Source organism: Embiotoca jacksoni, unplaced genomic scaffold (genome assembly GCF_022577435.1).
Source record: "Embiotoca jacksoni isolate LCO1_2020_lvr unplaced genomic scaffold, fEmbJac1.0.p SCAF_81, whole genome shotgun sequence".
In the NCBI taxonomy this organism is placed as follows: domain Eukaryota; kingdom Metazoa; phylum Chordata; class Actinopteri; family Embiotocidae; genus Embiotoca; species Embiotoca jacksoni.
Genome location: NW_027185438.1, coordinates 870,001 through 887,295, shown reverse-complemented (window position 1 = coordinate 887,295; position 17,295 = coordinate 870,001). Strand labels below are relative to the sequence as shown.

The window sequence follows — 17,295 nt, the reverse complement described above, 5'->3', positions numbered from 1 at the left end:
AAAACTCAGACATCAGTCCACTGTTTATCTGCCCCAGATCTCCTCTACAGATTCCCTCACAGCGAGCTGCTCCCTCCGGAGCAGACGTCACATTTACGCTGTTTTTGAAGCAATTACTGGATCCATTAAAAAAATGACAAAACGTTTGTACTCATAAACCTCCATATTCTCATAGAAATGGAATTTATGTCTTTCTGTAATTTTCACACTTAGCAAAGTCATCCGACGGGCCAGATCCGGCTCGCGGGCCGTATGTTTGACACCCCTGACTTAAAGGCTTTTAATGTGAAACACCTGTGAAGAAAGTGTGCAGTTTAAATCAGTATAGACTCAGACTGGAGCTCAGGAGAGCAGATGAACATGGAAACATGTTCATGATGGGTTTCTAAAATGAAGGACATATAAACAGACAGCTGAGGGGACGTCTTCTGTCCTCTGTCTCAGATCGTCTTACCTTTCTTGATCACGGGCACCTGGGAGATGTGTCCGCCGGCGTGCGTGTGCATGGGTAACTGGGACATGTGCATGTTGGGGGAGGACAGGAGGGTGGGGGTGCCCACGGGAGAGTAGTTGAAGATGGCTGAGCCGTAGCTCTGCCGACGGCCTTCCCGCCGGTTGCTGTCGATAGCTGCCTGGAGCTCGCCGGGGGAGCTCAGTCCCCGCTTCTCACATTCATACGGGTAGAGGTACTTCATATACCTGCAGGGGGAGGGGGAGGGGCTCTAATGATTCACTTTGTTATGGCGTCACATGATGTCAATCAATCATCAATCTGTCAATGTTTGTGTCGAGGCAGCAAAGAAACCATCGAATCGCAGCACACTTTCACCACCCGAACGACGCAGAGGATTTATTCCAGTGATGAGCATCATTTACAGATTAATATGAGTCATGTGAACGAAAGTCTCAATGTTAATGTTTTAAATTATAATCAGCAAACTTTTCTGCACATGTACAAACTGTAAAATATGAATAACAAACAAGTGTTTCTGGCATCAAATTCAAAATGAGCAGATACCTTTCATAAAACTAACATTTCTCAGTTTCAACATCTGATATGTTGTCTTTGGTCTATTTTCTATTAAATATGAGTTAATGAGATTTGTCAATCATTGCATTTTGTTTTTATTTACATTTTACACACATCACTACTTTTTGGGAAACAGGGTTGTAAATTATAAAACTTTATTAATCACAAAGAAATGTCTTCTTTTTATTTCTTGATTTTCAAATCTTGACATTTATTCTAATCTTAAAAATTCGTCTTTTCAAAGCCATTTAGTTGATTTTTTTTTTTTTAAGAAATATTGGTGGCTTTCTAATAAAAATCACAAAGAAATACCAAAGAGCAAATGATGATTTACACCATTCAACTGTTTCATTTAATATACACGACACAGAAGCTCGTTTAATACTTTCAGCTAAATAAGGAAACTCAATTTGAATTAAAGATCATTAAAAATAAAGCAATTTGATTACTATAACACTGTGTAATTAAGGTAACCAGGTCACCACGGTAACCTGCATGTAAACAGTGATTATTGGTTTATAAAGTCATATGATGTCAATGTCAGTGAATACTGCAGATCTTTACACCATTATTACTATTAATAACTATATAAACGCATTTATTTACAGAAAACAGATAACATGCATTATCATTCAAGTGGAGTCTTAAAAAGACAGTTGACCTTTGACCCTGTCCTGAACAGTCATTGATCACTGAGGAGGTGTTGGACAGATGGACACACGGTGTTTAATCTGTCAATTCATTAAAACTAAAATCAGAGAACTGTTGGTAATTAAACATGATTGAAAGGATTAATGTTTCTTCATTAAAGTCCCTGTAGCTCCTATATAATATATATACATAGCTTTTTATATATATATATATATATATATATATATATATATAGTCACATGATATGTGTGTTTCTGCTTCAGTTTCCTGTTCAATTATCAACAGATATATCAACTATATATTTCAGAGGGGAAGAGGAATCACAGCAGCAGGTAAACGCCACACACACACACACACACACACACACACACACACACACACACACACACACACACACACACACACACATACACACACACACACACACACACACACACACACACGCACACGCACACGCACACGCACACCCCCCTTTTGCAGGAAACACAGGTGAGTCTGTTCTCCAAATGTCTGAACACAGTGTGAAATCAAAGAAACATTTTCCAGCATTAAAACAGAAGAAATCATCAGACTCCTGTACTACCTGTACTACCTGTACCACCTGTACTACCTGTACCACCTGTCCCACCTGTACTACCTGTACCACCTGTACCACCTGTACTACCTGTACCACCTGTCCCACCTGTACTACCTGTACCACCTGTACTACCTGTACCACCTGTCCCACCTGTACTACCTGTACCACCTGTACTACCTGTACCACCTGTACCACCTGTACCACCTGTACCACCTGTACCACCTGTACCACCTGTAACACCTGTACCACCTGTACCACCTGTAACACCCGTACCACCTGTACCACCTGTAACACCTGTACCACCTGTACCACCTGTACCACCTGTACCACCTGTAACACCTGTAACACCTGTACCACCTGTAACACCTGTACCACCTGTACCACCTGTAACACCCGTACCACCTGTACCACCTGTACCACCTGTACCACCTGTACCACCTGTACCACCCTGTAACACCTGTAACACCCGTACCACCTGTACCACCTGTAACACCTGTACCACCTGTACCACCTGTACCACCTGTACCACCTGTAACACCTGTAACACCCGTACCACCTGTACCACCTGTAACACCTGTACCACCTGTACCACCTGTACTACCTGTACCACCTGTACTACCTGTACCACCTGTCCCACCTGTACTACCTGTACCACCTGTAACACCTGTACCACCTGTACCACCTGTACCACCTGTACCACCTGTACCACCTGTACCACCTGTAACACCCCGTACCACCTGTACCACCTGTACCACCTGTACCACCTGTACCACCTGTACCACCTGTACCACCTGTACCACCTGTAACACCCGTACCACCTGTACCACCTGTACCACCTGTACCACCTGTACCACCTGTACCACCTGTAACACCTGTACCACCTGTAACACCCGTACCACCTGTACCACCTGTACCACCTGTACCACCTGTACCACCGATGGGAACCATGGAGCCCACCTGTACCACCTGGTGTCATCGGAGCAGCGTGGCAGCAGGTGGAGGTGTGTGCTGCTACTCACTGTGTTCGCAGAGTGAACGCTGCGCTGGTGATGGAGGTAGGGAGGTTAAGGCCTTTGGTGATCTCACGCCATATTTTCTTATTGATGACTTCCACTAAGCCGCCTTTTTCTGTGACGAGCTTGTAGAGCATGTAGAGATCCAACACCTGCTTGGCCATGATAGGAATCCGATTCACTGGAGTCCCTGCAGAAAGAAAACACAATATCCACAATCAATCCCATTAACTTTGGTTCCTGCCATCAATACGCTTCTGCAGCTTCTTATAAGGCCAATTAATCTGGAGCGAGTCAGAAGTCTGACAGCTGGGAGAGGAGACGGAAATATAAGTGAAGAAAACTTTCAGAGCTCTTATCTGAGCTTCCTCTGCAGCTGCTGCTCTCCATTATTATACAACTCAAAGTTCATGTGGAAATATGTGGAGACAAACAGTGTGATGTCGTCCACGGGGAGAACAACACGGCTTGTTTAAAACTTTACAAATACATTCTGCAAAATGGGAGTCATCAATTAATGGCTGCCAGCCGACTCCCTTATTAGCAAAATAAAGGGCTCTGAGAATAATTTCTATTTGCAATTTAATGTCAGGCATAAAGAGAGAAGGGCCGTGTCTTTGTGAACGCTGAGAAGTGGTTGACCCTGAGATAATTAACCTGCGTTCTGCTGACAGAGTTCCATTGTGCCCATCGGATTTACCATAATAGCGATCAATAGCTTCAGAAATATAGTGCAAACAACAGCAGCAGGCCTTTATGGGGGGGGGGGGGGGGGGGGGGGGGGGGCTGAAGTATCGTCTGAGGTGGTGAAGACACATCAATTACAGCCACTAATTACGGCTTCATTTTGTGGTGATGGCATGTGAACGAATGAGACACTATTAAACAAGAGATTGATGTTCGCTGTCCTCCAGACAAAACCTGCAGATCTTCATCGCTCGCTGGACGAAACACTTCAGGAGCCGTCGGAGGAAGACGAGGATACAACACATCAAGATTCAGATGAAGATCATTCTGAGGACTCATTCAGTCCCACAGTTTACATGGAGGACAGAAGAAATGTGACAAAAACTAAAACTGTAAAAATACAGAAGACTTGCAGACACACAGACACACACAGACACACACACACACACACACACACACACACACACACACACACAGACACACACACACACACACAGACACACACACACAGACACACACACACAGACACACACACACACACACAGACACACACACACACACACACACACACACACACACACACACACAGACACACACACACACACACAGACACACACACACAGACACACACACACAGACACACACACACACACACAGACACACACACACACACACACACACACACACACACACACAGACACACACACACAGACACACACACACACACACAGACACACAGACACACACACACACACAGACACACACACACAGACACACACACACACAGACACACACACACACAGACACACACACACACACACACACACACACACACACACACACACAGACACACACACACAGACACACACACACACACACACACACACACACACACACACACACAGACACACACACAGACACACACACAGACACACACACACACACATACACACAGACACACACACACACACACACACACACACACACACACACACAGACACACAGACACACACACACACACACACACAGACACACACACACACAGACACACACACACACACACACACACACAGACACACACACAGACACACACACACACAGACACACACACACAGACACACACACACAGACACACACACACACAGACACACACACACAGACACACACACACACAGACACACACACACACAGACACACACACACACAGACACACACACACACAGACACACACACACAGACACACACACACAGACACACACACACAGACACACATGGTTACAGTCGAGCTCTTGATTCAACTTTGTAGATTAAATCCTGACATGATCTCCTGCTTTTCTTTCTTTACCTTTTCATTTTAATCTCCATGAAATGATAGAAATGACTTTGATCTGCTTCACCAACAACACACCGACTTCATTTTCAGGAAACGTCGACTTCTACCTGAGCAGATAAAAAACAGTCTGGATGATATTTGCAGATAAATCGAGATGAAAACTTTCACTTTATGAACCAAACAGAGGAGACGTTCTACAGTAAGACAGGAGGAGACAACGCAGAGCTGCTCCTCCTCCTCTCCTCTTCCTCTCCTCCTCCTCCTCCTCTGCAGCTTATCTTTATTACCACTGATTAAAACATGTATCTGTGCTGATCTATAAAACTATTATTTAGTTGAAGACATAGTAGCCGCCCCAAACAAAGATGGAGGTAATAAATAAAAGGCGAGTCTTTGTCTGACGGACTGCGAGGAGACAGAAGCCTCTTAAAACAAGATTTATGTGCTTTCGACACGCAGGGTGATGTATTCGTCCCTCTGATTCTCTGAAAGAGATATCAGGAATAAAAGAGGGAGAATGGAGCCTTTTGTCAGCAGAAACTCTCCCATCAGGCCATGTGTCTTTATGACAGAGAGCGATGGTGGACGGTGGAGGACCTCCTTCTGCAGCTCTAACCGCCGGCTCACAGAGCAGCTGGTAATTGGAGCGATGTGGAGCATCAGGAAGCTCGTAGTGCAGTAATCATCTTTATGCTCGGCTTCATCGCTGAAGCGTTCACTTTGCACCTCCCGGCCGATAATGGGATGAGAATTTCTCCTCCTCATTGACTCGGCTCTGTTAACCCATGAAATGAACGATTAATGCAGCGACACCGTGGAAACAGTTTATCTGCTGAACGAAGACGAGAAGGAAGGAGGGACGAACAAACCTCGAACATCAAGAACATCTGGAGGAGTCGGGAAGAATTTAACTGTCGTGAAGTTTGTTTCTGATTCAGATGTAATATGTGAACTGAGAGGAGGAAGTTGTGTTGTTGTTCTGAATCTAATGTGATGCTGAAGGACAACACAGAGACATTAGGGACATAAGACTGGTTTAACTCCAGTCAAAGATGTGGAGGACGATGAAGGTGTTTTTGTGTCTTTATCATGAAAACAAAAAAACAAACAGTCTTGAAAGCAAATTTCAAAAAAACCTTCGAGTTGAGTTGGATGTAGTGGGCGGGGCATACACTGGAGACGGGACTTTCTATTGGTTCACTTAGAGACACACAACATGCTGCAGACACACAACATGCTGCAGACACACAACATGCTGCAGACACACAACATGCTGCAGACACACAACACGACTGCAGACACACAACATGCTGCAGACACACAACACGGCTGCAGACACACAACATGCTGCAGACACACAACATGCTGCAGACACACAACATGCTGCAGACACACAACATGCTGCAGACACACAACACGACTGCAGACACACAACACGGCTGCAGACACACAACATGCTGCAGACACAACATGCTGCAGACACACAACATGCTGCAGACACACAACATGCTGCAGACACACAACATGCTGCAGACACACAACACGACTGCAGACACACAACACGGCTGCAGACACACAACATGCTGCAGACACAACATGCTGCAGACACACAACATGCTGCAGACACACAACATGCTGCAGATACACAACATGCTGCAGACACAACATGCTGCAGACACACAACATGCTGCAGATACACAACATGCTGCAGACACACAACATGCTGCAGATACACAACATGCTGCAGACACACAACATGCTGCAGACACACAACATGCTGCAGACACAACATGCTGCAGACACACAACATGCTGCAGACACACAACACGACTGCAGACACACAACATGCTGCAGACACACAACACGACTGCAGACACACAACATGCTGCAGACACAACATGCTGCAGACACACAACATGGCTGCAGACACACAACACGACTGCAGACACACAACACGACTGCAGACACACAACACGGCTGCAGACACACAACATGCTGCAGACACACAACACGGCTGCAGACACACAACACAACTGCAGACACACAACATGCTGCAGACACACAACATGCTGCAGACACACAACACGGCTGCAGACACACAACACAACTGCAGACACACAACACGACTGCAGACACACAACACGACTGCAGACACACAACACGACTGCAGACACACAACACGGCTGCAGACACACAACATGCTGCAGACACACAACACGGCTGCAGACACACAACACAACTGCAGACACACAACATGCTGCAGACACACAACACGACTGCAGACACACAACACAACTGCAGACACACAACACGGCTGCAGACACACAACACGGCTGCAGACACACAACATGCTGCAGACACACAACATGCTGCAGACACACAACATGGCTGCAGACACACAACATGGCTGCAGACACACAACATGCTGCAGACACACAACACGGCTGCAGACACACAACATGCTGCAGACACACAACATGGCTGCAGACACACAACATGCTGCAGACACACAACACGGCTGCAGACACACAACATGGCTGCAGACACACACCATGCTGCAGACACACAACATGCTGCAGACACACAACATGCTGCAGACACACAACACGGCTGCAGACACACAACATGCTGCAGACACACAACATGCTGCAGACACACAACATGCTGCAGACACACAACACGACTGCAGACACACAACACGACTGCAGACACACAACACGGCTGCAGACACACAACATGCTGCAGACACACAACATGGCTGCAGACACACAACATGCTGCAGACACACAACACGGCTGCAGACACACAACACGGCTGCAGACACACAACATGCTGCAGACACACAACATGCTGCAGACACACAACATGGCTGCAGACACACAACATGGCTGCAGACACACAACATGCTGCAGACACACAACACGGCTGCAGACACACAACACAACTGCAGACACACAACATGCTGCAGACACACAACACGACTGCAGACACACAACACAACTGCAGACACACAACATGCTGCAGACGCACAACACGGCTGCAGACACACAACACGGCTGCAGACACACAACATGCTGCAGACACACAACATGGCTGCAGACACACAACATGCTGCAGACACACACCATGCTGCAGACACACAACACGACTGCAGACACACAACACGACTGCAGACACACAACACGGCTGCAGACACACAACACGGCTGCAGACACACAACATGCTGCAGACACACAACATGCTGCAGACACACAACATGCTGCAGACACACACCATGCTGCAGACACACAACACGACTGCAGACACACAACACGACTGCAGACACACAACACGGCTGCAGACACACAACACGGCTGCAGACACACAACATGCTGCAGACACACAACATGCTGCAGACACACAACATGGCTGCAGACACACAACATGCTGCAGACACACACCATGCTGCAGACACACAACACGACTGCAGACACACAACACGACTGCAGACACACAACACGGCTGCAGACACACAACACGGCTGCAGACACACAACATGCTGCAGACACACAACATGCTGCAGACACACAACATGCTGCAGACACACAACACGGCTGCAGACACACAACATGCTGCAGACACACAACACGGCTGCAGACACAGGTCTGTTCACGTGGCTCCGCCCACGGACGCCATGACAACAGACCTCTGCTGGCTGAGCTGCTGGAAACACCTCAACACACTAAAACTACACCGCATGGTCACATCTGACTGACACCGTTTCAGAAGCTCGTTCTGGGGCATCAAGTGCACCCAGAACTTTCTATCAGAGGAGCTCAGCTCCATCTTCACATCTAAAAACTAGAGATGATTTATATAAATAGATATAATGCCAGAAAGTGAAAACTGATGACTGAAGGACAGAGAAACATTCAGTAGAAGCCGGATTCAGCAGCAGTGTCACAGAGATCGAAGTCTTTTCTAAAGTCACTGTTCTTCTAGCTCACGTTGTTCTTTAGCAGTTAGAGGCAACAAAAGTTGACTTATCTGAGAAGAAGTGCTGATGGGAGGTGTTGGACATAATAATCCATTCATAAGCACAGCCCTGCAGGAACAGTAAATCATCCTGGGTATTTATCAGCACACAAAGGAGGCCATCAGTGCCTTTGTGTGCTCCGGTTTGATGGAATCTCTCAAATAGGATTCCACGTCTTCACGTCGACACTCAGCGGCAAAACAAAGCTGTTCTGACCATCTGCTGCAGACTCAGGAGGAAGTATGTGAAGGAAACGCTGCAGCACATTCACATTAAAACACAACAGAGCGAGACATCACGACACATAGAGCAGCTGTACACGCAGGGGGGTTCAAACCGGAGACGGACGGTGTGACGACGAGGGACAGACAGACTCACAGGACGTTTTCATTCTGGTTCCTTCTAATGATGTCGTCATCAAACCCTCCAACATCACATTCAACCATGTTGTGAACTGAAGCTGCAGCTCCGTCAGACACCAACAGACATCTGCAGCGAAGCAGTCTGACACCATGCAGCGGTGACGGCGAACATCACTGACAGCGTATATGTCTCCAATTATGTTATGAAATATGAATATAAGGGTTGATCCAGCATCAGGTTTGTCTGACTCATCATTCAACAACAGTCACTCTGAGTTTCAGACCTCACCAGGTGGAAACAGAAGCAGAAGCTGCAGATAAATCTGTGCAGGCCGATCAGTCAGAAAACACACGTCGCTGTTCACTTCAGTGCTTTCACAGGAACAATGAGAGGATGAAGGTCTGAGAGGCGGAGCATCACGGCAGCCTGACGGACAGCTGGTCCATCCTGAGGTTGAAGGTTCAGACCTGTTAAAGCTGTGAGCCGGTCAGTGAACTCAGACAGACAGAAAACCGGAGATTCATCTCCAGCAGGATGATGTCAGGGAGGAAACACTCCACAAGACCGTCTGCTGTTTGATGATGTACACGTGACCTGCAGGTTACTGGGATCATCTATCAGTTTACACTCTGCAGCTCCTCTGAGACGTCGTTGTTCCCACCAGGCTCTGATACTTCATACTGTTTATTAGGACAGGACACTCGACATTCTGAACACCGGCTGTCTCTGAACTGTTTATTATCAAAGCTAACTATTTCATCTGTCACTGAACACAGACTCCGAGTAATAAAATAAAAGATTCACTCAGTGTGACCGACCAGCGACCTTTGTCCTGCAGCTGTAACTCACCAGCAGTGTAAAACAGATGATTTATTAAAGACCGTGAAAACACGGGAAAAGATCAGTCAAGAGACAAGAGAGGAGTGAAGTGAGATAAATAATTACTAAGACTAAACTATACAATATAATTAGTCCACTACAGCAAAATGTGAAATACACATGTGGTCCACTACAACAACACGTGAAATAGACACGCTGGTTCACTAGAGCAAAACGTGAAATACATGCTGCTCCACTACAGCGAAACCTGGAATAGACACACCGGTTCACTACAGCAACATGTGATATAGACACGCCGATTCACCACTGGAAAACGTGAAATAGACATGCTTTGGCCTCTGTAGGCGGGATAGTTTTACGTTCTGTAAGTGTGAAACTTGAATTAAATAAACTTGACGAAGGATGTTAGGGTGGAGTGAATGAATCCAATAGGTGAACATACTGTTTTTGAGTTGGTTTTTTTGCTATCTCACGTGTTGCAGTAGTGAACCAGCGTGTCTATTTCACGTGTTGCAGTAGTGAACCAGCGTGTCTATTTCACGTGTTGCAGTAGTGAACCAGCGTGTCTATTTCACGTGTTGCAGTAGTGAACCAGCGTGTCTATTTCACGTGTTGCAGTAGTGAACCAGCGTGTCTATTTCACGTGTTGCAGTAGTGAACCAGCGTGTCTATTTCACGTTTTGCTGTAGTGAACCAGCGTGTCTATTTCACGTCTTGCTGTAGTGGACTGGAATGTCTATTTTCTGTTTTGTTGTTGTGGAGCAGTGTGTCTATTTCACTCTATGCTGTAGTGAACCAGCATGTCTACTTCACGTTTTGCTGTATTGAACCAGCGTATCTATTTCACGTGTTGCTGTCGTGGAGCAATGCATCTATTTCACGTGTTGCTATAGTGAACCAGCGTCTCTATTCCACGTGTTGCTGTAGTTTGAGAAGTGTGTCGATTTCACGTTTTGCTGTAGTAAGCCAGAGTGTCTATTTCACGTGTTGCCGTGATAACAGGTTGGATGTAGAGGAGGATGAAAGCAGCTGCGGTACAGTTTCCCTCTGCTTCCATTATGAACTCTGCATGTTCTCTGAGCTGCTGGAACAACCTTAAAGGGATCATTCAGGTTTTTTTCTTGTTTTTTGAGGAGGGGTTGTTTGAGAAATTGTACTTGTAGTTGTATCTTCACCACATTGAGCGTATGACCTGCAGTAGATGAGGCCGACGTGTCCTCAGTTTGGAGAAGCAGCCGGCTATAGTGGACGGGTCACACCAGCAACCTGAACATCTACATGAGTGCTATGCATGCTTCACTTTAAGGCCTTCATGCTGCTACAGGAGCGACATGAGTGGTCGTTCTTATACACTGCTGATCTTTAACAAATCTGTAACAAATAAATGTATTGACGTTTCCTGTTTTCTACGTATACGAGACTTGAGAACAGGAAGTTTCTCTGACTTTGACTAAATACTTTTTCTACCTAAACCAAACCAAACGTCCATCAGAGCAGAAAACACATAACGTATGAATCAGGTTCTGTCTCTGGACTCAGTTCAGGAAGTGATCGGGTGTCACATCAAAAACCCTGTGGTGTTGGAAGGAAGTGAAGAACGATGCACTTAGACTCAGTTGGGCGGAACCACTTTATGAGGGTTTTATAATATATGTGCATTGAACACATTAGAATCAGAAAGAAAACTGAATCTGAGAGTCCGTGAGGCCCAGAGGAGGAAGTCCTTAAGTTCTGGATTTAAAGAGTCATTAGATCCAAACTATTAAAGCAGAGCCGTGTCTGACCCAGTCCACCGGGGTCTCAGATTAACGGACCTTCCTGCCTGACATTTCCCCGTGATGTTGTCCAGGAACATTGACGGGATATTTGGAGCGCTCCTCTCTGATCTCAGCTGTCAGAGGCGAGCGGAGGAGATAGCTGCTGCTGATCGGCTTCGCACTGACAATGTCTCCAACACTAAGTCCAAAATCAATCTCTAATTGAACGCTCCAACAACAATCCATACTGTCTCTAAACCCAAGTGACCACCCAACTACATCATTACTCCATCAACACGGGCTTTCCTGCAGCTGTCACAGCTGGACGTCAGCGGGGACAGATTTACACAATATCTAAATATCTATTTAGATATATAATATCTATGATCTAACACCTCTAAATAAAACCTCTAAAACGTCAGTCTGTCCATCTAAAATTTATTTTTCCTTTTTAAAATGAAATGTATTCTTTGAATTAAATACAGCGACGTGTCTGAGATTAAATATTTCAATAAAACATCTTAAACATCAGTCTGTCCATCATGTTTCTTTTCTGTTTAAATACATCAGTTAGATTAAATAGAGTGTAAAGATGATGTGAAGAAACACTGAAAATTAAGGAAGATGTTTTCATTCATATAAAAGTCGTCCATGTTAAATTTGTTTTTTTAATTTTTTAATTTAAATGTCAGCTGCTCCTCGTCAGTAAATCTATCAGCTGATTTTCGGTCTTTGTTCAGTCTCCTGAAATATCTGAGTTAAAATCAAAGCACTCAGATTATCATTGTGGTTTAATAAATCAGAGTATTTACAGGTTTTATTATCAACTTTATAAAATGTCCCTCTGCTTCCTGTTTATGTGAACTTTACATTTAAACATCCAGTCAGAGGAATTTGGGATTTCATTTAAAATGATCATTTAAATTCTTTTGTTTCATGTTTTTATTTTTGATTATCAAGATAAGTCTGAAAAAAAACATCTTCATTCTATTTTTTTATTATCAGTAATTCACTTTCTATAAAAAAAAAAAACAACAACAACAGTATGCTGCATGTTGGTTTGTCTGCTAGTAAACATGTTCATGTAGGAGAACTGCATCATTAGAGGGTTATTCTCCTACAAGTTTCATCTGCAATCTTCAAGTTGTTTTAAACCTGAAAGTTTGACTTCATAGATCTGACCAAATTATATGTTTATAATATTTCAACGTTAACTTTGATTTTAAATAGAATTTTATTTTCTAATGTGCCTTTAAATGGATTCAAATGTTTGTAAAAGCATTCAAAGCAGCTGAAATAAAGCTGACTTAATTAAATACAAACACCGGTTATTAATAGATAATGAATTACTTAAAATAAGTGTGTTTTCAGCGTCCTTGCATTGTGAGTGAAGAACAGGCAGATGAGGACATTAAATGGAGGAATGTGATGGCGTGTAAAACATTGTGTGCAGAAGCAGGAATTCAAAATAAGAACAGCCCGGCACACCAGCCTGCTGCTCCTGAAATAGAGCATCGTTGTGCCGTCTATTCTCTGCTGGGTGGTTGACTTCCTCTTGTTATACAAGGCTCCAAACACGGATCTATTTCCCCAGTAAAAGCTGCAGGAATCCTCAGTTTGGGAAACACAGCCTCATCCTGGAGGGTTAGAGGACGGTGGGAGGAGCCGTCTACCTGTCTGACATGGACGAGCCACCAACAGAAGAAACCATCAGAGCACCAGTCTGAAGGAACAGTCTGCGAATTTGTTCTCATCCGACATCATAGATTTAAACTGATTCTCTGAGACGATGAAGATGAAGCTCTGGTCTCCTTGGGAGATTAAAAAAACATTTCTGTCACATAAAGTGTGTTTGTACGTTTTGTTTTAGTCACCGCATTATCAGACTGAACTGTAAATGTTTTTTTCCGGTGCTGTCAGCTGCCTCCTACAGTCCTCTTCAGTAAATGCAGTTTGGACATATGATTGATATGAAGGTCACATGAAGACAGCAGACACAGGTTTCAGAGAGTTTCGTTATGACGGCAGCATTTAGTTCTTAATATCATTATTACACCCTGAATCACGTAACTAATGTCACACACTACTGATGTTTGCACTAACACACACACACACACACACACACACACACACACACACACACACACACACACACACACACCTGCTCTTTGTTTCACTATCTTTTATATAATCTGTTTGGTGTCTAACTACACAGTGTTTGTATTAACTGAGCTGCTGCAGCCTGGGAGTGTAAACACACCGACATCAGTCTCATTCTGATTTAATCATTGTATTTATTGCTGACATGTGAGGACACTGAGAGGATTATTAATTATTCTCCGTGTGAGACGCCAGTTTACCAAAACAAACAGATGATTTGAGGATCTGATGATGTTTCAACATGTTGAGAACAATGTGTTGAAAAAACATTGATGGAGGAGGAGCTGCTGCTTTTCTGAAGTGGACTAAAGCTAAATGGTAAATGTTCTGTACTTGTATAGTTTTATCACCTTTTGGTCTCAAAGCGCTTTAACGTGGTTTTTTCCATTCACACACTAAAGAGACAGATCACCATGCAAGGTGCTGTCATCAGGAGAACATTCACACACCGATGGTTCACCATCAGGAGAACATTCACACACCGATGGTTCACCATCAGGAGAACATTCACACACCGATGGTTCACCATCAGGAGAACATTCACACACCGATGGTTCACCATCAGGAGCAACTTAGGGTTCAGTGTCTTGCTCAAGGACACTTAGGCATGTGGACAGGAGGAGCTGGGGATCGAACCACCAATCCAGTGTGCAACCCACTCTACCACTACTCTAAGCTGTTTGGAGGGATGATGTGACTATAAAAGACACGTTCCTTCCTCCGGACATGGCAGGACAAAAAGACGATCAAATAAACACGATCAAATAAACACAATCACGTAAACACGACAAAATAAACATGACCAAATAAACACGATAAATAAACACGATCAAATAAACACGACTAAATAAACACGACAAATAAACACGATCAAATAAACACGACTAAATAAACACGATCACATAAACACGACTAAATAAACACGACTAAATAAACACGATCAAATAAACACAATCAAATAAACACAATCACATGAACACAACAAAATAAACATGACTAAATAAACACGACTAAATAAACATGACAAAATAAACACAACTAAATAAACACGACTAAATAAACAACATCAAATAAACACGACTAAATAAACACGACTAAATGAACAACATCAAATAAACACGAACAAATAACCACGACTAAATAAACAACAAATAAACACGACTACATAAACATCAAATAAATATGACTAAATAAACACGATCAAATAAACACAACTAAATAAACAATATCAAATAAATATGACCAAATAAACACGACTAAATAAACAACATCAAATAAATACGACTAAATAAACACAACCAAATAAACACGACCAAATGAACACGACTAAATAAACAACATAAAATAAATATGACTAAATAAACACGATCAAATTAAAACGACTAAATAAACACGACCAAATAAACATGACTAAATAAACAACATCAAATAAAAACGACTAAATAAACACGACCAAATAAACACGACTAAATAAACATGATCAAATAAAAACGATCAAATAAACACGACCAAATAAACATGACTAAATAAACACGATTAAATAAACAACATTAAATAAAAACAACTAAATAAACATAACCAAATAAACACGACCAAATAAATACGATTAAATAAACAACATCAAATAAATATGACTAAATAAACACAACTAAATAAACACGACTAAATAAACTTGACTAAATAAACACGACTAAATAAACAACATCAAATAAAAACAACAAAATAAACATAACCAAATAAACACGACCAAATGAACACGACCAAATAAACATGACTAAATAAACATGACTGAAGAAACATGATCAAATAAATGTGACTAAATAAACACGATCAAATTAACATGACTAAATAAACACAACCAAATAAACACGACTAAATAAACACGACTAAATAAACACGACCAAATAAATACGACTAAGTAAACACGACTAAATAAACACGACTAAATAAAAACGACCAAATAAATACGACTAAGTAAACACGACTAAATAAACACGACTAAATAAAAACGACCAACTAAAAACGACGAAATAAACATGATCAAATAAAAACGATCAAATAAACACGACCAAATAAACACAACTAAATAAACAACATCAAATAAATACGACTAAATAAACAACATCAAATAAATACGACTATATAAGCATGACTAAATAAACACGACTAAATAAACAACATCAAATAAATACGACTATATAAACACAACTGAATAAACACGACTATATAAACATGACTAAATAAACATGACTAAATAAACAACATCAAATAAACACGACCAAATAAACACGACCAAATAAACACGACTAAATAAACACGACTAAATAAACAACATCAAATAAACACCACCAAATAAACACGACCAAATAAACACGACTAAATAAACACGACTAAATAAACAACATCAAATAAACACCACCAAATAAACACGACCAAATAAACACGACTAAATAAACAACATCAAATAAACACCACCAAATAAACACGACTAAATAAACACGACTATATAAACATGACTAAATAAACACGACCAAATAAACACGACCAAATAAACACGACTAAATAAACATCAAATAAACACGACCAAATAAACACGACTAAATAAACACGACCAAATAAACACGACCAAATAAACACGACTAAATAAACATCAAATAAACACGACCAAATAAACACGACTAAATAAACACGACCAAATAAACACGACTAAATAAACAACATCAAATAAACAAGACTATATAAACACGACTAAATAAACACGACTAAATAAACACGACTAAATAAACACGACCAAATAAACACGACTAAATAAACAACATCAAATAAACACGACTATATAAACACGACTAAATAAACACGACTAAATAAA

At 42.5% G+C, this 17,295-nt stretch overlaps 1 protein-coding gene across 1 annotated transcript in view; it reads right to left on the bottom strand.

Annotated features, from left to right (window-relative positions):
• Positions 1-389: 389 nt before the first annotated feature.
• The window catches only part of arid3c (AT rich interactive domain 3C (BRIGHT-like)), a 74,435-nt gene continuing 57,529 nt past the window's right edge, over positions 390-17,295 (bottom strand). The window contains exons 4-5 of the mRNA XM_069139344.1: positions 3,278-3,461; positions 390-699 (exon numbers count right to left, since the gene is read on the bottom strand). Coding sequence (XP_068995445.1) covers positions 441-699; positions 3,278-3,461 — 443 coding nt within the window. The 3' untranslated portion in view covers positions 390-440. The remainder of the gene's footprint in view (positions 700-3,277; positions 3,462-17,295) is intronic.